The sequence below is a fragment of the Atractosteus spatula genome, chromosome 23 (assembly GCF_055471065.1).
Source record: "Atractosteus spatula isolate fAtrSpa1 chromosome 23, fAtrSpa1.hap1, whole genome shotgun sequence".
Taxonomy (NCBI): Eukaryota; Metazoa; Chordata; class Actinopteri; order Semionotiformes; family Lepisosteidae; genus Atractosteus; species Atractosteus spatula.
In genome coordinates, this window is record NC_142728.1 from 16,338,870 (window position 1) to 16,360,962 (window position 22,093).

The 22,093-nt window shown below is 46.7% G+C and overlaps 1 protein-coding gene across 3 annotated transcripts in view; it reads right to left on the reverse strand.

Moving 5' to 3' along the window:
* Positions 1-21,274, reverse strand: part of LOC148816297 (tenascin-like) — a 52,502-nt gene extending 31,228 nt beyond the window's left edge. For all 3 annotated transcript variants that reach the window (XM_088940621.1, XM_088940620.1, XM_088940622.1), the window contains exons 1-5: positions 20,936-21,274; positions 4,840-5,417; positions 2,647-4,239; positions 549-812; positions 75-190 (exon numbers count right to left, since the gene is read on the reverse strand). In XM_088940621.1, the coding sequence (XP_088796747.1) occupies positions 75-190; positions 549-812; positions 2,647-4,239; positions 4,840-5,308 (2,442 nt within the window). In that variant the 5' untranslated portion in view covers positions 5,309-5,417; positions 20,936-21,274. The remainder of the gene's footprint in view (positions 1-74; positions 191-548; positions 813-2,646; positions 4,240-4,839; positions 5,418-20,935) is intronic.
* Between the last annotated feature and the right edge of the window lie 819 nt (positions 21,275-22,093).

The following is a 22,093-nucleotide window of genomic DNA, read 5'->3' on the forward strand; positions in this document are numbered from 1 at the left end:
ACACTTGCGCAACAGCCTTTGAGGTTCGTTTCCCCAGACACGTGGCTCCTACAGAGGGCAGGGGGGGAGCTCACCGTGTTCCTGAAGATGAGGTTCCAGCCGTCGAAGGAGATGTCCAGGGGATCCCACTGCACCTCCACAGAGGTCTCCCGCACCGACTTGAACTTCAGGCCCTCGGGCTCTGGGAGGTCTGCAGGAGACACAGGGAAGCACCCCATGAGCCCCTGACTGCCGCCCACGTGCGAACTGCCTGAATTACGAGATGATGCTATGGGGGAGAGCACAAGCTATGCTACGATAAAGGTCAAGAAGCAGACCTCCACGCACCAAGAGAAAATGCATAAAATCTTCAGTAACTAACAAAACAATGCTCAGAATTACACCATACCCCCTACTTATCTTATTCACGCTACAAAGCCTGCAGGACAGTTTTCACCTTTCTTTTTTAAACACTAAATGAACGGGTTATACAGTTTGACCTTGCTGATGTGGATATGTTCCAAACGCGGTCCTGAGCCCGGAAGTGGCCCGGCTGAGCCATGACGTACGTGTGGCAACGCGGGCACTGACGGGGATGCTCCTCTTGTTGTTCAGGACGGCGTAGACGTTGACCAGGTACTCCACGCCAGGCTCCAGCTCGCGGATGGTCGCGGCACGCTTGTCTCCCGGCACACGGAAGTCCAGCTCCAGGCCTCCGGGAGAGGTGGGGACGTAGGTGATGAGGTACTCAGTCACGCTCATCTCGTTGGCCCAGGTCAAGTTGACGGTCTCAGGGGTCACCTCCGTCACGGTCAGATCCTTAGGTGGGGACACTGCCAACAGAACAGAACACCTGATTAGCGGAGAACATCCCACAGACATTGCATATGAAATTTATGGAGACAATCTCATTAAGGATACTTAGTATAAACTAGTTTTTAAGAAATTCCGACTCACAATTCATTATCATTTATGTCCTTTTTTCCACATCTCCACCCAGACCTGTTTAAAATTGTAAACCACAAAGAGACTCTACACCATGGAACTAAGTTTGCTAAATATTTTTCCTGATGGTAGTCTTATGGTAGTAATTACGAGTTTGCAAAACTATTCCTTTCAACGATCCCCAGTTTAATAACTGCACATAAGCTACAAAACTTTCCAGCCTCTAAATACAGTGAAATGGATTGTCATCCTAGAAGAGTTATGAAGATTGCTTTTGGGAAAAAAAATACGCCAGAAAAGAACAAAGACGTATTTCACCAGGGACTCTGTAATGGCAATCAAGGGATCGGGCTCAATTTTTAAAATCATGGTATGATTTGTCAATTATGTGTCTCTTCCCAAAAGAAAGACGTATGAGCAGGAAAAAGATGCTTTTCTCTTTCAGAAGGTAAGTCAGTTGAGAAAAAAACTCTCATTCATAATGACAACCTGGAGACCCCGTTTTGCAGCTGTGCATTTTACTACAGCAGGGCTCAAACCCTGAACCCACTACACTGGAGCCCTGATTCCTTCTTTTCGCAGGTCATGGGTACAAACCTAGTTACTTCAACCTTTAAAGTTCCTACATCCCAATTTGATGTGAATCATTTTCACCTCAGGGCTGAGTTCCTTGAAGCTGCAGAAACCCATTTTCTATGCAGGGAAAAATGACTCTGCAGCACATCTGGGCTGCAGTTATCATGACTGTGCCCAAAGTCCAGCTAATTAAAGAGCCTGGGTGACTACTGCATCATTAGTGCACACAAGAACTCAGTTATGAGGTGTGCTACCATGTGCAATGTCTTCACCATTTCTCTATATGATTACTTTTCAGAAGAGGATTTCATAACCGTCACTGCCTTGTTTTAAAAGGTCTGCCATTTCTACTTGGTGTGAACAAAAAAGGGCTGGGCTGGAAAAAAATCATTTATTCAAAAATAAGGAGAGCAGTTGTCGATTTGAGCCGGAAATTCATATTTTAATTCAGGGTATAGAAAGATTTTCAGATTGGGTGTAAAATAACTAACGTTCTTGAGTGCAAAATTCAAGTATCGTATTACTGGTAACTAACATTACAACAGGATACCCCGCTACGGTGCTGTGAACTCACGCTTCAAAAGGCTAAAATTTGGGCCACATTATTTGCTGATTTTGACATTTAAGTCCTTTTTAAAACTTGGGTAAATCAAGGTTTAAAACCCCAAATGGTCGAGACGGATGGAAGAGCTGAGGGAAAGTTATTCCAATACCCAGCAAACCAGCCCCACTTCTAACACAGATACAGCACGACTGACCCTTCCCGCCGCAAGTGTATTGTTGTTACAGCACAGAAAGGCCGCCCAGAGGCCATCTCAGGTGCCTGGCAGAACGAAACGTTTCTTCCTTGGAAAGAAGACAGGAAGGCCCAAGAGGACCGTCTCTGCCTTTGAGCTCAAGCTGGATAAATGAGTTTTCAAGAAGTCTTCAAAACAAAAGAAAAAAATGACAACGTGGACATCTTAATTTTGGAAGTACAGGGTCACTGATGTGAAGTGGAAAAACTGTGTCATTTTAAAATACCTTCAACTGAAGAGGCGATTCATTTACAATGCCATAAAGGCACAACCCACAGCGGGAGTCCAATTTTTCTACCAATGGTATCTGCATGAGGAACCGTGTCTTAAGAAATATTGAGAAGCTGACCTTCAGAGCAGTCTTCGCCGATGTAGCCCTCGTCGCAGACGCACTGCCCATTAACGCAGCGCCCCCTGTCATTGCAGTTATTGGGGCACCCCAGCTCGCCGCAGTCTTCACCCACGAAGCCCTCGTCGCAGACGCACTGCCCGTTGACGCAGCGCCCCCTGTCGTTGCAGTTATTGGGGCACCCCAGCTCGCCACAGTCTTCACCCACGAAGCCCTCATCGCAGACGCACTGCCCGTTGACGCAGCGCCCCCTGTCGTTGCAGTTGTTAGGGCACCCCAGCTCACCGCAGTCTTCGCCCACGAAGCCCTCATCGCAGACGCACTGCCCATTAACACAGCGCCCCCTGTCGTTGCAGTTATTGGGGCACGCCAGCTCGCCACAGTCTTCACCCATGAAGCCCTCATCGCAGACGCACTGCCCATTGACGCAGCGCCCCCTGTCGTTGCAGTTGGCAGGGCAGGTGAGCTCAGAGCAGTCCAGCCCTGTGTAGCCTTCGTTGCAGACGCAGCGCCCATCCAGGCAGACGCCCCTCTCCATGCAGTCGTTGGGGCAGGTCTTCTGGCCGCAGTCGTCTCCGGTGAAGCCCTCGTCGCACACGCAGAGGCCGTCGACGCAGCGCCCGCGGCCCTGGCAGTCCCCAGGGCAGGTCAGCTCGCTGCAGTCCTCCCCGGTGAACCCGGCGAAGCAGGCGCACTTCCCGTCCACACAGTCCCCCCGGCCGAAGCAGTCATTGGGGCAGGTCTTCAGGCTGCAGTCCTCCCCGGCGAAGCCCTCGTCGCACACGCACTGCCCATTGACGCAGCGCCCGCGGTCCAGGCAGTTGTTGGGGCAGGAGAGCTCGCCGCAGTCCTCCCCCATGAAGCCCACGTCGCAGACGCACTTCCCGTTGACGCAGCGCCCCCTGTCGTTGCAGTTGCTGGGGCACGCCAGCTCGCCGCAGTCCTCGCCCACGAAGCCCTCGTCGCAGACGCACTGCCCGTTGAGGCAGCGCCCGCGGCCGTGGCAGTCGTTGGGGCAGGTGAGCTCGCTGCAGTCCTCGCCGGTGTAGCCCGCGCTGCAGACGCACTGCCCGTCCACGCAGTAGCCGCGGTTGTTGCAGTTCCCGGGGCAGGTCAGCTCGCCGCAGTCCTCCCCCGTGAAGCCCTCCTCGCAGAAGCAGACGCCGTCGACGCAGCGGCCCCGGTCGTAGCAGTCGTTGGGGCAGATGAGCTCGGAGCAGTCTTCGCCCGTGAAGCCCTCGTCGCACACGCACTCGTCGTCCACGCAGCGGCCCCGGCCCAGGCAGTTGTTGAGGCAGCGGGTCTGGGAGCAGTCCTCCCCGGTGTAGCCCTCCGCACAGATGCAGACCCCGTCCACGCACTGCCCATTTTCGCCGCAGTCCACGGTGCACAGCTCCACCCCGCAGTCTTCGCCCGTGTAGCCCTCGAAGCACATGCACACGCCGTCCACGCAGCGGCCCTGGTCCTGGCAGTCGCCGGGACACTCCGGCTCCGTGCAGTTGGGGCCCTTCCAGCCCGGCTCACACACACAGCTACAGGTGTCCGTGCTGTAGTTGCCATGGCCATTGCAGTACGGCTTCACGTCCACGAGACCTGAGGGCAACAGGGCAAAAAGTTATTCACCCGTAGGAAACGGGGCACGTTTCTCAGCTCACAAGGAAGAAATGTAAGATGCTTTGAGGGATGTCTGTTGAGAACAGGGCGGAGCGGTGGCTCTGTGGCTAAAGATCTGTCTCTGTAGCTGGAAGGTTGCCGGTTCGTATCCCGCAGCCGGAGGAGAAACCGTGCTCCGTTGGGAGCATAATATTAATAGCTTTTCAGGTAGTGACGTCATTGAGGACTACAACCTAAAGCATCAAACAAATGTGAAAGGGAACCTGGGGAACAGGCTTTTGCAATGCCAGAGACAGTTCTGCCCAAACCTACAAATGTCAACTTTAGCTTATATAAAAGGCCTCTGTCATCAAGCACTGTCTTGCAAAGCATGAAACAAAGGCTGCAAGTTATATATAAAAAATATAATATTTCATATCCTTGTGATGATAAGAGACATTAAAGCATGGCAGGTTAGACCTTTTTGCAAGACACAGGTTTGCAAAACGATTCAAAGTGAAAGCATGGTGGCGTGCAAACAGGCAGGGCCCTGGCGACTGATGACTGCCTTTAGGCCTGCAGGGCGCTGGCTGCTCCTACCTGTGGCCGGGGCACCGCAGCAGCCAGCCCCACTGCCGCACTGCTCCCTCAGCTGGGACACCTGCCCTTCCAGCAGCTCCAGGCGGCTCAGGAGGTCCTTGATGTCCGGGGCATTGGCACAGCCGCAGGCCTGGCGGGGGATATTGATGCGATGCGTGAAGACGATCTGGTTGTCCCCGTCCACAGTGTGCTCGGTGGCGTGGACATCCGAGGGGGCTTTGGGCTTGAGCTCTGTTCCTCCCGGGGAGTCGAGGTCTACCAAGCACATGGAGCCCATGGGGACATTGATGTTGTAGACGTGGTTAAAGACAACGGGCTGGTCTGGGCTCGGGAGAGTGACGTTCTCCACTTTGGGAGATGCCAGGACCTCTCTCCTGTGCCGAATCACTTTCTTGATCAGCCCTGCATCTGCAAGATGGAGCACAGAGACTGCAGCCAGGCAGACCAGGACAAAGCCTTGGAGCCTCATGCTTTCTGGTCAGCGTCCGGTCCTTTCCTCAAATGTCCTGCACAGTGCAGTCGAACAGGACGGTGCCGAGTGCTTCAGAGACGAAGGCAGGGGAGTGGGCGCGCCTGTCCTGTACCGAGCGGAAACAAAAACAGAATGAGAAAAGAACCCACAGTTATAATTAGATTAGAAGAGAAGCCCTAAAAGATCAGAAGAAGGGCATTAAATAAACCTGGTTCCGAACACGACTGGATTAAAGCTACAGCAGGTGATTACAGAGCAGTAAAACCAAAGCTCTCACCATTGTGTACCTGGTGACCTGGTCAACACAGTCAGTGCACCTATTTAATGGGGGGGTAGGGGGGAAGGGACTTGGGAATGCAAGTGACACAAACAATTGTTTCCCGGCTGTTTCCCAAGCACGAGAGTGACCAGGTGAATGTTCCTTTTTTTCCCCCACAGATTATGGCTCTTAATCTGGGAAAGAATGCGTCTCTCTGTCTGTGAAATATTTCTGCGGGTGTCTTTCATAGGGTCCAGTCTTTTATAGAACACATGCAACACCTGGACTAACAAACCTCCTCTGTCCTGGCTGTCGAGGTTCGAAGACAGAGCTGACAGTTTAATGCCCTGCTTATGACTGACAACTAATCTGCAGTTTCTGTTGACCCTCTTTGTAAATTTGTCCATGCAGAAAAAGCAATTCTCTTAACGTGCCTCAGACACCCAGCTCTTTTTCGCTAGCTGCTAATAAGCTATACAAGGGAAACTTTTCCCATGCAAGCATGGAAAGAAATATTGCCTGAGAAAGTAGAGTGCAATAAACAAAATCTGGAAAGGAAAACAACTGCAAAACATGATGTTTTTTCTTTGATCTTGATGCTAAACACATTTCTATCTGCACAGCAAAGTTCGCCACTGTGTGGATGTCAGGAAACAGCGTAAAAATGTTTAAGAAAAAAGATGGGCATAGCAAATAATGAGATAATGATAATGAGCAGATAATGAGAAGGAGGTCACTCTCCCCCAAATGTAAAATAGTACTTGCGTAATTATTGACACTGCCACTGCTATTTGTTGCAGGAGGAAAAAATGAAAAGCTTGAAATTGGGTTAGGAGATCAGCTATATAAATATATATGCACAACCTTAGAGCCTGCTTAGAGCCACAAGGTCCCACTTGTGAGGGAGATCAGTCTTTCCAAAGGGATTGTAAAATGGATGCTGGAACTCCTAAACTCCTTAGCGACCGTACAAGCCGGAGGGGAGCAGCCACTCCTTCTCTATGTGGATGTGCGATACGGCCCAAATGGACAGGCTTCTCAGAGCCGCTCACCAGGGTGTCACCTCACACTCCCGTCATGCCGCCCGCCCGCCCGCCCGCCCACACACACACACACACACACACACACACACACACACACACACACACACACACACACACACACACACACACACACACAGCCTGTCAGCGCCGATGGGATAACTGCAGCTGGATTCCCCCTGCAACATCACGGCACCACGCCCGTGTGCGCCGAGCCAACACGTCAACCAGAAAACACCTGTGCACGGCTGGAGAACCAGCAACGGCAAAAAAAAAAACCCACAAACAACACTTCTAAATTGATTGTTTTTTGGAGAATTCTTAAAAACAACCTCCTTTCATCCAAAATGACACCCGTTTTCTAAAGAGTAAAGAGGATCTTAGGCTCCAGTAAGTGTGGAATTGGTTGCCGTTTTTTTTTAGCAAACTTATTTGCTAAAAGTAATAGTAAACTAGCGACAGGAAAGATCACTCTTACTCTGTGCTGAGATTTTCCAGAAAAGCTTAATCAAATGCCACCGCACACCTCTCAGTGGCCTTACCCAGTGTCCTAATCCATCTATTCAGGTAATGGATACGTACAGCCCCTAGAGAAAGCCTCGTTTCGGACTTGCTTTCTAAACCCAAGAGCTGAGCAGTGACAGACAGGTCTTACGTGAACAAATGGCAAAAAGAAGGGGGGGAAAAAAGCACAAGACTGTGTGCGTGACCCATGAGGACCGCCGGCTCTGTGGAGAGCCCTGCAGCTCATGCCAGGGGCGATCCTCAGGCTTGCACATCGGCAGAAAGGGCCAGGAGCCCTGAGGCGGCAGCTGCACAGCTGCAGAGGGACGGCGCATCAATCCCGCGAGTGCAGACTGACGGAGAGAAGCGCTGACGGAGGTGCTGGGGCCTCCTCCCCTGGGGCGTGCGAGAGAGAATCACCGCAGCCCCACACTCCCGTCAGACAGCTGGAAGCCCAGGAATTTGATACACAAAATTACGGGGAAATTGCCTGGAAGTGCAGCCATGATTTCGTTCTGGGTGGATGAGCAGAGTTTTCATTTCTGCCTGTCACTTCTCAACCAAGTGACAGGAAGGCTTTGAGGGAGCCCAGCCCCTCTTTGTGCGCTTGCATGTTTTTCATTGTACAAAATAAGCTGAATCTGAACTTGCCAGTACAACGAGAGGAACCCGGCTTAGGTAACACAATCAGGCCCATGACTACTGACTCCTGCAACCAAGTCGGAATTATGTTAGTCATGATATGCTGCCCTGTCCAATTTATAAAACAAACGTGTGTTTGTCCGAAAAATAAGAGTTCAGCCCCTACAATCCAGCCATTAATCAAAAGCACTTTACTAAAACGCGCAACATTTTTCTCTCTTGCGTGGGAAAAATGCAAACAGATCCCTGTAGATTTTTTTGTTGGTTGTGGTGTTTCTTCCAGATGCCTTCAATAACTACACTTCCGAAGCCAAGATAAAATGCTAATGCTGTCACAGAAAGAGTCAAAAAGACCAGACGGAATTTAAATTAGACTGCTGTCTTTTTCTGCACGCCAGCCTGGGAGACCACAACAAAGAGAGCTGGCACCCCGCTGTCACATGCGCGCACTCATCCTCTCTCCCTCCTCGACAGAGAAGCCCACCTCGCTGGCCTGGGCTTCCACCAGATTCTGACTTCAGCTTTCCCCCTGTACAACCACATCTTCCTAATCCCATGGGAACTTTCCTGGCAGAAAACAATAAGGATATGCTTTCCCCTTTTGGTTCCTTAGTGTTATTACCAGTGGATTCCACAAAGTCACATGCTAAACTCTCTGGGACTCGAAATAAAATCAAGCCATTTCCTTCAATCACACTGCAATTGCAAAAGCAGTTATGGAGGTGTCATAACTTAATTTAAACTGAAGCCCTCCGTAACTTGTTTTAAAAAGTATATTAAAAGGGAAGAGACTGACACCTGATACAGAGAAAATGAGTTAAGATTATTATAAAAGACAGAAAAGCTGTAGGTTAATTTTGCATCACCCACACCTTTCCGGAGCAAAGCAGAACAAAGAGGCTTCAAGCACATAGAAAGGACAAACAACAGCCTCATGGCCTTGTGTGCTCCACAGTGACAAAGAGGAGCTCTGATATAGGACTCAGATTTTAAAAAATACCAATTGCAGCAGTGATGTGTGAAGGGTCTGTTCCGAGAAGGGATGTCTCAAAAACATCTTTGTTCTGGGAAGTAAAGGTACAGGGTTTTTTTAAAAGGGGAACAAATATATGTAGACATTTTTAGAAGCGGACCACTTCTTGTAACAAGAGGAATGCTTCTGTTTGCTTCTTTTAACAGGGTGAATATGGCTACACACACACACACACACCTCCACCACGTTCCCCTTGAATCTGAGATTACAGGCACTGGAGTCTATTGCAGTTGGCTCTGTAAGCCCTTTGTGCTGCCAATATTACTGGTAACATAAAACAAAGACTCCAGTTCTTCAGCTTCAGAGCATTGCCCTGCAAGGTTCGTTTCTCAGCTCAGTGCATCTGACTAATGAATATCCCTTGTCTGTTACTGATCTAATTGGGGTATTCTGAAAGCCCCGACATGCCCAGGAAGTGGACGCAATGGGCAGCTAGTGTCTTGCCAAGCTGCTCTTTTTAAAGGTTGGATGCTTTCCTATGCTCAACGTGCTAGAGGCACTGATGGCAAACAGAGGGCTCTCTCTCTCTCTTTCATTCAAGCTCCTCACCAGGCAAGACGGACGCCTTCATTGTGAAGAAAACAAACCTTCGACTTCCCTGTACACATCCAGAGAGCTCATACGGCATCTTTTGAATTTGAGATCACACACCAGTGATATGGAATGCAGATGAAAAAGTATTTACAGTGCTATTGCAAGCCTAAACATCAATATTGAATATGCAAACTTAGATGAAATGATGTAGCGTTTCTTTTATGTAGCTTGTCAGTTGCTCTGCTCAGGAAGGCTGCAAATTCATAACCCAAGTAAGGACACTGCTGTTGCCCCCTTGAGCGAGGCTCTCCCGCCCATCCAGTTTACCCAACTGGATATCAACAGAGCAGGGGGGTGCCCCCTGAGACGGGTTAGTACCCCCATCCAAGGTGGAGCCAACTAATTCCCTACAAACCCAACAACCGAGAGTCTTTAACTCTCTCAGGAAATAAAACCTACTTCAAACAGCACGGGGAAATGATATGACTATAAAACACACTGCTTTGATGAAAACTAACCAGTAGTAACCATCCTGTGACATTTGCTCCTTTTCACCAGGGGTGGGATGTAGCAACAAAATTAGAAGCATAAACTGGTTTTGATCTGAGAAGTAGCTCTTTATAATACAACTAATGACTGATTTGCTCTCGGTCCTGTCTCTGACCGTCACATAGTTGCTGTAAGGTCACCCACGAGTCTTTACTGGGCTATATAATGCTGGGTAATGCAAGTTTAATTGGATCCTACCAATAGCACCCAATAGTTTGCAGCACATATTGAATAACAGTAAAGTTTTAATGATAGGTTATCCAATTTCCATTGCAGTGGCCATGCTTAGTGTTATTACAGGCATGTCTGGTAGGATCAAATTAGCTTGTTGCTTTGATGGAATAAAACTGTCCCTACTACTGTATCAGAGGTGATTATAGCAATTACAATCATTCCTTTTTTAATGACTCAGACGCTCCACCAAAAATGCTTATCATCCTGTGTAATCTTAATGTTTCCTGCAAATCTTTTTGTACTCCACTGTAGCATTTCACAGTCTCCAAGAGCTCCAGAAAAAGAAAGTTTCAGTATCACATACTTATTTGGACAAACCCTATTGCTGCAGTCTGCAGAATATCTTCCGTGTCGGGGTGATCTTGATGAAGCCTACAGTAATGTCTTATTTAATGGAAGAAGATTCTGCCCCCGTTGAATCTCTGTGGAATGTGACTTCCCGTGGCGGAGTTTGGGAACACACACAGAGGCATGCTGTCACACTTCGCCTCCACAGTTTCAAAGCCAGCAGATTAAATTACACTATCACAGGAGAAGCAGGAAAAAAAACCCACGACAGAAGGGCTCACTCAACACATGATGTGCTGGGGTAGAAAAATGTTAACTACACTGGAGTTCTCACAGTGTTACTGCGCAGACCAAAATTCGAAGAAGCTTTCAGTCTCATTAGGCAGATGCGCTTTAGCGGACATTCAAACAGATGCTCCAGAGTCTTCAAGCACAACTGAGGGGTGCGTTCTACTTCATTAGAAAACAGCAGGATGTACGACTGGGCGAGCTCAAAAGAATGAGGTCAAAGATCAAAACACAGGTGAAACCTGCACAGCTGGTAGCTGGCTGGCAATGCAGACCATGCAGAAACCACAAAGACACGAAACCACAAGAAAATCTCTGTTAATATCCAAGCACTGTAAAACTGAGCACCGGGATCTTGGGGATTGTCTTCTGAGGTTCTGCCAAGCGTCTCTCCCTGGTTATCTTTAACGATCAGAGCTCTTGCGTGTTGGGCTGGGTAGGTTTCAGTCTGGTGCTGCTATGTGAGAGCAGTAGAGTGTCTGATCTTCGCTGATGAGTGTGCAAGCAGAAATGTCCATGTGGAGATATACTGTAAACAATCTACAGCACTATCGGGCCACAGTAACTTTTGCCGAATGCAAACTGCACTAACTGTCCAGTACAGCCTTATACCAAACGTCTAAAATTTCAATGGAAACAGCAGAATTCCAGTTCTCTGTGCCCACAATGACTTTTCCAGCCACTACTTTTCCATTCCCTCCCATATTACAAACAGAAGCTTCCTTTAAATCGCTTCTGCAGGATTCCTGCATGATTGATGACAGGCCTTTTTTCGGTGTATTTCATATTTATGAGCAAAAGGGTTGGTGCTCAGTACAAAAGGCACCATGCTGGGAGAAAACCAGGCCCTGGACTAGAGTAAGAGCTGCAGAGAGGACATGCGCAGCGCCCAGCAGTCTGGCAGCACACGCGAGGTGTAAAAAGGAGCGGATTAATCTTGCATGTGCGACACGTGATATTGCACCGTTAATCTTGCGTGTGAGGGACGTGACACATATCGTTTCAGCACCAATACGTCCATCGTATAACATGTACTGCACATCTGACAATCTAAATGAGCCAGAGTGGGTGAGGGGGGTATTTGGATTTGTAGTTACCCTTGCCTGCTTTCAGGATCATGTTTAAATCAGCTACCACGACATGGTGGAATACGAACATAGTTTTAACAGAAAACTCAACACCGCCAGAGCCCAGATAGAAAGTTCTCCTTGCATTCAGTAAATAACTCAATTAATTGATGTTGAGCATTTTTTTTTTGCCTTAAACGAACATACAGAAGAACAGCTTGACAGGTGAGCCTCCAGTCTAAAAGTCAGGACAGGAGTGGCTATTGGATCTAACAAACAATTTTTTTTCAAAACGAATTAAACGTCCGCTCTCCCAAAAGAAGGTAAATCTTCTGACGGATTTGGACATCCGGGTGTTTCGGAGAATCACACCCACCATTGTCTGCTTCATTTAATTTTGCAGACATAGCTTTTAAAGCTCTTCACCCTTGTTAAAAAAAACGTTTTCCATCATCAAAACATAATCGTAAATATTAACCTTGAAAGTGCATGGTTTTGTGAGGTCCAAGATAAATAACTGGGAATGCATGCTGCTCTGCGCGTTGAGCAAAAGCAATAAATCGCCCTTGACAAAAACCAGTCTGGCTTGTATACTCAAGCCATCAGAGGTATCCAAGTATCAGAGGAACGGAGCCTCCTCTCCCTTCATAGAAATTATTAAGCTTGCCTAGATTTGTAGGTCAGGTTGCCTCTGTGCCACGCCACTGAAACTGGGTCGCCCTGGAGTGCAGAGCAGAAATGACTGGGGAGTCCTTTCACCTTGGAAGTTGCTAACAAATCCATCTCCTCTCTTTCTGAGCAGGACTGCACGGGGCGCGGAAATCTTATTTCAGACACTACAATCAGGAAGAATGGGCTCGATTAAAAAACGTGGCCCTGTCGCTGTAAAATAAAAGAAACAAAAAAGAAAATTTGTTTCTCGGGCTGTGACATCCATCAATGTGAATCTCTGGCCTTATAAAAAAAAAAGTGCTGTGGAGCACAATAACATACTGTACAAAAAACAGTTCTACACTGGTATTTATTAATACATATACAAGTCATCAGCAGCTGGCTGCTAGAGTGCTGTCCTCTTTTTTTCTGTATATCTATGCTGTTTCATATTGTTCTGCAGTAAATAACCAAGGTTAGAACTGGACAGATAGAAAGATCTGCTGAGACTTGCATTATATCTGTTAATCATGGTGCCCAGAAGTGCTTTATGAGATCTTATGAGAGGCTGTGTTGCGTGACACAGAACTGATTCACCGTAAGCGTCGTACCTGCTCAGATTACTGCGCTCAGGAATTGATTTTTTTTTCTAATTTACCATCACGTCAACTGTCTGCAAGGCGGCGTCAGGATACCAAAGCTTTATCCGGCCTCGGAATCAGCCGGGATTCTCACTGGAGAAACCGGAGAGGTTGGAGGAATGTCTGAACCACTCCTGGGGGATGGGGGGGGGCAGAGATTCCATCATTTCAGGTGGATGGTGGTGATTCTCAGTGGAGAACACCTGACAAAACAAAAGGGGGCTGGGAGGATTTCAGCATCAGTGTCCCACTCAAGAGGACGACGGGGGGTTAATGCTGAAATCACATCCCGCAAAACGTGAACTTGACAGATTTTAGCAGATTATCAGAAAAGCCTGAATGTGCTCTAGCCGATTTTTCCATCCTGCTGTGAAGTGCCAAAGAAACAGAGCTGTTAGCAGGCCAGTCAAATGAGGACATGGAGCCGGTAGCATGCTACAGAAGTGAACGGAACATATGATCCGATATCCTGAGAGTAACCCGACTGGGAGAGCGAGGATACAAGCAGTTGTGTGGCTGCACACAGAGCCAATCTGTATCCTGAAAACGGTGGTGATCTCTCCTGCTCGTCTTGCTCATCAGTCTGTTCCTAACGTCCCTTTCTTCAGTGATAATCAACGGGCACGTGCATCTCGAAAGAGGAGCACAGGACCTTGGAATACTGGGAGTTCTGGAAGAGATTACCCCCCTAGCCCTCCCCACCACTGTACTGTCACGGCTTCAAATTCCTGAGCACTATAGATACTTTAAACACATGAGCCAACAGACAGACTACAGGGGTCAGATCTGTATCGTATACACACTAAAAGCAACAGACAAAGAAAAGAAAGGGGGAAACAGAAGTTACATATAGGTGAGTATGGAAGTGCGGGGCGAGGTGCAGTATGTTGTAGTTTAAAGACACCACCATAAATACTGAGCAGAACCTTCTTCACATTTGCCATGCACTGGAGAAACGTGCCAATGTTTTTTTTTTTCTTTTCTAAAACGGCAGCAGGACTGCCAGATCAGGTGGATATAAGGACCTGGATTAGGAACCGCCCACTGGAAATCCACATATGGCTTTTCAGAATCTGAAATGGAGGCCATGTAGTCAGAACTGTGAAACATACACTGTACAGCTATCAAGAGGAGAAGCCAGTTCAGAATAACCTATGGGTCTTGGAGAAATCATAGACCTCGCTCGTCCAACAAGCAGGCTGGCGTGTGAAAGCTCCGAGCAGAGGTGACTCCCGGCAGTATGCGACAAGAGGACAAAATCACATTTCTATGGCTCAGAAGGGGAGCAGCTCAGGGCTTAAAGCCTCCAAACCTAAAAAAAAAGTCCTAAAATCCCAGGGCTGAAAAGAAGAAAGAGGCTTTTCACTGCATCCGTCTTTATTCAATGCTCATACGGACAGAGAAAGAGAGGTTTTCTCCATTAAGACGAGAGTTTCCTGTTAATGCCAAGAGCTGGCAGTGGCCCATAAATATGGTTAACGGGCTACTGTATTTCTTTACTTCCAGATGCAGAGATTCCCTGTTTTAACGCAGACCTCAAATGAAAGAAGGATGCCACATTTGTTGCTCGTTACTGATCGGCAGGCCTCTGATTACACATTATCAGAATCAGGCTGGTGACCTCAGATTTTACTAGCTCAACCTTTCGCTCCCCTCTGCTGCAGTTTTGAGTTAGTATACCCCCCCACACACCCCTGCCCCGGCCACTCCATTCACATTTAACACAGACCCCCCCCCCGCCACTTCCACCCAGCTCCCCTCTGTCCTGTCCTCCCTTTTCACTGCCTCCCATAGAAATGCAATTGCACAAGTGCAGTGGAACAGCCGGAGCTTCTCAGCCACATTTGGGTTGAGGCTGAGGCCTGTCATGGCATTGCAGAACAGGCTGCAGGCAAGGGAGCAGGTATGCGTCACAGGAGGATGGCACTCTGACCCAGATTGGGCACTCGTGGCTCAGCCGAGTGAACAGTTGTGGCCCTCCCCACCCCCCTTTCTGAGCTTCGGGGGTCCTTGTGCCCGTACACTGAAACATTTCCACTGATACACCACAGACACCCCATCAGGTTAAACAGTAAAACCACGGTGAAAGCTTTGAAGAACGCCGGCAGGCATGGCATTATACAAAAGCTGTCAAGGTAAAAGTGTGGTATACATACACCAAGACTTACGTTAGAGCCAAGGGAAAATTGTGCAAATTAATATCTATAACTACCGTGAGGGAACATTATCATCAGGAAGGCTTCACCAACAACGTCAAGCTTCAGGGTACTATAGCAAGTGCACACAAAAGGCCTAATTATTGTATTTTCAGGGGCTGAACACTGTCAAGTGATTTGCACTAGACCTGCAATATTCAGATAAAAACGTGCGGACGGAAGGTGCAGGAGGCAAAGGAGAGACGAGAGCACTTTGCAAGGACAGTGCCTTGGCTGCCCGTGGACGTCAGCGGAGGGGTGTCTCTGTCCTTGGTCCTAATTCCAAGCTTTCGAGTTGTGCAGCCGTGCAGGCAGGGTGCAGGAATGCAGGGGGAACCCAACACTGCAGCACAAGAAACTCGCACACAACAGAGGACAGACTGATCCTGCCGGGGGGGGGTGAAGCCGGGGACGAGCACAGCCGGATGGCGCCTTGCTCTGCTCTTGTAGCTCACAGCTAAATCTTTACAGTGATCGGCTCATGGAGATCACAGTAGAATAACCACAACGGACAGCATTCACTACCATTCGCTGCAAAGGGAAACCGCCCAGTTATCACCAACTGGTGAGGAAGAAAGTCACAGCATCTTTAAAAAATAATACAAACAAAAGACAGCAGTTCATTAAAATACTGGATGGCAGATCTGAGGGTGACAATTCAGTAACTGACTGCTTGCTTTTTAATAAATTAACAAAGATGCATATTTGAATGCATTTATCCACAACTGCTCGTTCCTGGCAGGAAGGAGGGAATTTTCCCACATTCAAATGCAAAAAGAAGAGAAAGGGACCATTCTGGATGCAGGTGTAGGAATCTTGGCCCTCAGTCTTGGACATCCGTTAACCTAGTCTGCATGGAAGGCGCAGTGCGTCACATGCCCAAACGGAGAAGACGCATTGTGACGCCGGTGTGTGCTAAGATCGTAGTGTTACACTAGCTCTGAGAGTTTTACGTTCTGCAACTAGTGAAGCCCTGCTGGTGGGGCCATGTGTGGAGCAGACAACATCACCACAGTGCCCTGCCACATCCACTAACCCTCGGGTTCACTAAGCTGGCACCAGCTTCCCGTCTCCTCATCATTAAGATAGAAAAACCATTAACCAGAAAAGGGAATAGCTTCTGGGAAACTGCTTCACTTTTTTCCAATTTTCCAATCTAAAATTATGTTATTGTTTTTGGAGCTGCTCTCTAGTCTTCTCACTACAGTCAGGATGTCAACATCTTTCATGGCCTTAAGAGCCCCAGCTCTATAAATGGAACAAAACCAGATGGGGGACAGAAGAAAGGCGACCAACGAAAGGTCATCAGCTCTTTTGGTTGCTGGTAGCTAATTAGTCTGAGGATCTCATCCAGCTGTTTCTTATCTAAAAAAGTTCTCATTTATGTTTTGCTGCCTGCATGAAAAGCTCTGCACTTGCCAATATTAAATATCAGCTGCCAGATAATTGCCAATTCCTGAATTTTGTTTGAACCTTTTTGAATTTTCTTTTGCCACTCCCACACTATTTTGCTAATCCTCCTATTGAAGCATCACCTGCTAGACAAGTGTAATACCTACACCAGAGCCTGGATCATTGGTATAAATTGGTAAAGCAGTAGCCCTAGTACAGATCCAGGTGGCACTACCCATTACATCACCCCCACTTTGAGCATTCACCCCTTGCAATTTATTATTCATTAACCAGTTTTCAATCTAAATACATTCATTACCTTGAATGCCTACCTCCTGCAATTTTAATATATATAGTTTACGAGGAACATAATTGAAAGCATTCAGAAAATTTCATATGCGCTGTAAGTACTAATTTATGCTGTTGTGTGATCCAAGTATTGACTTTCCAAACATCTCTTTAACCTTTCTTTCCAAGCAGAAAGCTTTAACTGCATTGTGTTTTTAATCTTTCTATACAGCGCTTTCTTTCTCATTATTTATTTTTTTTTGCAAATGATTTTCTGAACCATTTGGGCCCCTGCTTTCCAGACCTTGATGGACTTACTTGTGGGACAGACAAAAAACCTTTTTTCCAGCCTAACACTGGATGGCAAAATCTCAAAGAAAAACAGATCAAAGTGAAGAACTGTAAAGCACAGTGAGTGTATGCATGATGTAATACCGGGCAAAGTAATGTGAACATTCACCATGATGATCTTTTTGTAAAGCTGTCATTCTTACAAGATTCTCTCCAGAAATTAAACTCTGATTCACTGGATCATCTAGGACCTGGCACCACCTCACTTCAACACCAAATATGTTATACCGTGATAAAACAGACCTCACCACTGCCCAGATACACTCATCCAGCAGGGCAGTGAGGGACAGCCGGATAGGTTCCACATGATGTGAGGACATCATGGAGTGGGCAGCCACGTGATGCCCAAGTGCGTGTGTTGACCTGTTTCCCAGTAATGGACAAAGTGATCAGATTCGGTAAATGCAAACATCTGGCAGCAGCAGTAATTGGGAACAGGTGAGGCCCTGTACCTGAGGAGGGCGATAAAGCCTGTTGTTTTTTTGGGGTTTTCATAGCACAGTGCTCACATGAGGGATGCATATGGGGAGTTCTGATCTTGTTCTAAAAACAAGAGCCACAGAAATAGTCCTTCCTGATACCCAACTGCTAGTTTATCTACCAATATGTCATGACCCAGCGGGCATTTCAAATAAAAAAAACTGTGCTAAATGTGCTGAACTGACTTCCTTTAAACCCCTGTGATCAGGAAACGTCAATTACAGTTAGGAAAGAAAAAACTCGGCCCTCTCTTCTCATGTAACCATTTAAAAGAAGTGCATTAATAGCTAATAGTGTTATGACAGGTTAATGTCAAATTACAAAACAAGTGATGGTAATTGAGGATGTTGTTATTAAAACAGTTAATATGAGATACAAGAATGTTTCTATACCGCAGGAGACTGGAATTAATTCATTAGTTTTGTATTGGCATATCACCACAAAACCTACAAGAAAATCATTTTGCAAGCATGTTCCAGACCTGCACACAATAGAGTACAATACAACATCCTACAAACAGGTACTATATACAGTATACTAAATAAATGCATAAAACCTGTAGAGTAATCTACAAATCCTCTTAATCAATTTGAACAATTCATTAGAAAAGCTTTTATCCACAATTCTTCTGGTATATATGGGCATCATATAGTAATTCCCAATCTGATAAGGGTTCAGGGATGCTTCTTAATAACTCCCTCCCTCACCTAAGCCTTCTCCTGCAATTCCAGCTATGCCCCACTCATCTCCAGACAGACATTGGTGAACAGCACCACTTTCTCAGTTTATCAGACCAAAAGGCTTTACAGTCAGTAAGGTAACTTCCGTCGTCAAATCATCAAACAGTAATCCAATTTGAAACCAACAACGTGTCAATGAGAGTAATTTCTCTTGCGAGTTGAGCCAAGTCCCAAGGGGGCTATATAAGGTCATTAGCTTTACATTAATGAAGCTGTTGCCAGAGGTTATCCAGCAACAAGCAGGAGAGACCAAGTGTCTCACAATAAGCACTTCCAGTAAAGTTACACCCAAGAGCATTTCATTCCCCAGCATATCACCTCGTCCCAGACGATTTCCTGAGGGATTTCCCAAGCTCTAGAGAGTTATTTCTGAATCGTTTCCACTGGTTAATAGGCTCGGAGGCTGTCTGCATTATTCAGGTTGGAGGAATGTGCTGTTCTGTGAATTGATGCCTCCGGCAGGAGAGCATCTGCACTAGGAAGATCCCTTCCCCAAGTGCATTGTCACCTTGAAACCACTAGATGATTGAGAGAACAGCTGTTTAAACACAGCCTTGCTTCTCACTCCTCTTTCCACTGGGCTACACAGTCGGACGCACTACAGCGCAGAACAATTGAGTTCAAAAGAAAACGCACACCGAGCCTGACCAGAGACTACAGCAAAGCACGGTTTAAAAAAAAACCAACAGTAAATTGGAATTAGTCACAAATTCACAGTGAAGTCATGCATATTGCAAAATAATCTGAGAAATGTGTACAGATATATAGTGATAATACAAGTGTACAAAAGACCTAAAAAAACAAATGTACCAACTGTTCTTACAGGACCCAAAGGATTCACATTAACAGGAAAAAGATGAACTCATTAAATAATCAATTACATTGCCTTTTAATTGGATTTTTGGTTAGGAAACACATTCATGATCACTTAATGAGCTATGTTCTATTGTACTTTCAAAAGATTTCTATCATGCACCTTAATCATTGTACAAACAGACATACAGCACGCAAAAGCAGGCAGCAAGGTGTGAAAGTGTGTTGGAAAACTGGAGGAGGGAGAGCACTATTCATCTCCCAATGGAAAACCATGAAGACAGAAATTACTCTTCACCTCCTTGTGCCCAGGGCTTTTATATTTTTAAAAACGGGGTCGAATAAAAAGCCCTGATGTATCGAGTCCGTGGACCCAGTGATGTGGTTTCTTACGCTCCCCGACTCGAGCGCGCGCAGTCAGGACCCACCTCGCTCCTGCTCCCCCGTGTAGGTGCAGCGGTCTTGGTGCGATGCTGCCTCTAACACCGGCAATATTTGATAAAAGCTCTGGTTAGCCCCTCAGCCCTGTTCTGGTTCGAGTCCACCTGCTAACCACCAACAGCCAGCCTGGAGAACAAGGCGCCTGGCACTTTGGGGCACCACACCTGGCACCTCCAGCAAGCAGAAACAACACTAGATCTGCAGCCCGGTGCAGCTGCGAAGCCTGCGACTGTGGCGGGTTATATCCCCGAGACGAGGTGTCTGGAAACTCTCCGGCACGCTGCACACACTGCCTAAACTTTCCAGGTGCTCCCGCTGCTAGTCAACACCTCCAAATAGGCAGGACAATCTCGCAGATATAATTAACGTTTTTAATAACCGCACAGCTCCTTCTCAAGTGCTGCAGAACCCAGGTTCGTGCTGCATTCAGCAAATATTTTAACAACTTCCTTCATAAACCATAACGGGCAGAGACTTCAGGCTCTCCAGCCCAGCCAGGATGCAGCTCTGAGGCACAAAACCTCATAAAAACCAAAGGACTGAAGACAAAGAAAGACGCTCCTGGGAATACAGATTAACATATTAAGCCAGTCTAATTCAGTTAGCACAGCAGATCTCATAAAAGCTTATGAAAAGTGCCTGTGACATTATTGGAAAAAATATATGCAAATATATACATAACAGCACTTTATAAATAAGCCCTTGAAATCAATATATTTCATTTTAAATTAGACTATTTTTATTGTGTTACCTCACACATAAAGCAATAAAACCTGTGAGGTGTTTCCAGTGTATTCCCATTTCAGGCATCAATTCCAACACTTATATGTGGGGAGTATATAACATGCCAGAACACATTTTTGTATACATTTTCATTATTTTAAGTTACACGCTCAGAAGCAAACGGACAAAAAAAATGACTGTTTTTCCCTAGGATTTTGACAACAGATTCTTGACCGAGGCATTGGCATTCAAAATTAGCTGCACACTAAAGTTATGTTCATTTAGGAAGCTCACCAAATAATGTGATATAATTTCCTTCATTTCCAACTTCATAAGAAGTGCCTCTATGATGGAAACATGAAACGATGTGGCACGCAAACAGGAACAGATTTAACAAAAAAACTAACAGCTATAAAGTTAAGCAGCAGTGACTTTTCGAGGGAGTGAAAGAAAAAATCCAATTGAACTTACCTTCTGCGGTGAGAATTCGGAAGTTCGGAAATCTGAGGAATCCTACTGTGCGAGTTGAAACAGCCAGCTTTCTAAGGACCCAGCCAATATAGCAGCAAAAGAACAAAAGGGAGAAAATGTAACTCTCCCGTTATTGAGTTACAGTGATTACTGTTTTTTTTAATACTCTGGTCTCCTGATAATTTTTCCTCCCTATTCCAGCCACACAGGCAGAGGCAGCAGTATCTCTGATGCTGCTGCGAAGCTGGAGAGGAGAGGAGGTGGGAAGGAGAGAGAGGGAGAGAGCGAGCGCACGAGAGAGAGTATTCCCTTCTCTGTGACTGAAGACGCGCTGTGGTCAGAACCCCGCTCCTACCTACTGCTTATATACAGTCCCCTCCTGACAATGTGCAAGCAGTTTGGCTGGCTCCTTGAAATGGGATGCCTTTGGGCTGAGTAGCGCACAAGCCCACTGGAGTATTAAGCCAACAGCCACTCAGCAGAGCAGCCTGAAAGAGGAGGAAGACAAGAATTTTAAAAAGCAGCACTGACATACCATTTAAGGCTGGAGATGAAAGCACTGACCGGTGGAAGAAGGGAGTGACCTGGCCTGAAGGAAACACTGGACACCTCTGCCATCCATCTCTCTGCCCAGATTTCCTGCTTCTCCTCCCTCTATTTGAGTAAAGAGTTCTTATGCCCCCTTTCTCCTAAACCACTTCATTTACAGTTACTGAATCAAATATTGCCCCCCCGTATCTAGAAGAATATATATTTGCTTATTTATATATATTGCTTTTATAGCACTATGTTTTTGTCAGGGGCCCTAGTTTATTGCACTCACAGTTACATGGGCTGGCTGCTCTTCAGAACACACAAGAATGTAAGCACTGAGTACTTAGAGATACAGGGGTGACATAAGCTAAAAAAACCTTTTCGAAACCCAATCCCTGATCTTATTTATGTCCCTTTCATACACTGCCGCAACAGGACAAAGACTTTCTTCAATGCTGCATCACTTCTCCCTTTTCTTCCTCTTCTCTCTCCCGGTTTTATCTCTGTCCCCTAGACTCTCTCTGTCTCCCCATCTCACTCTGTCCCCTCTCTCCTACTGGCCGCTCGCCCTGTCTAATTCAAACTGTGCTTTATTTGTATTAAATGGTCTTGGGTAGCGCCAAA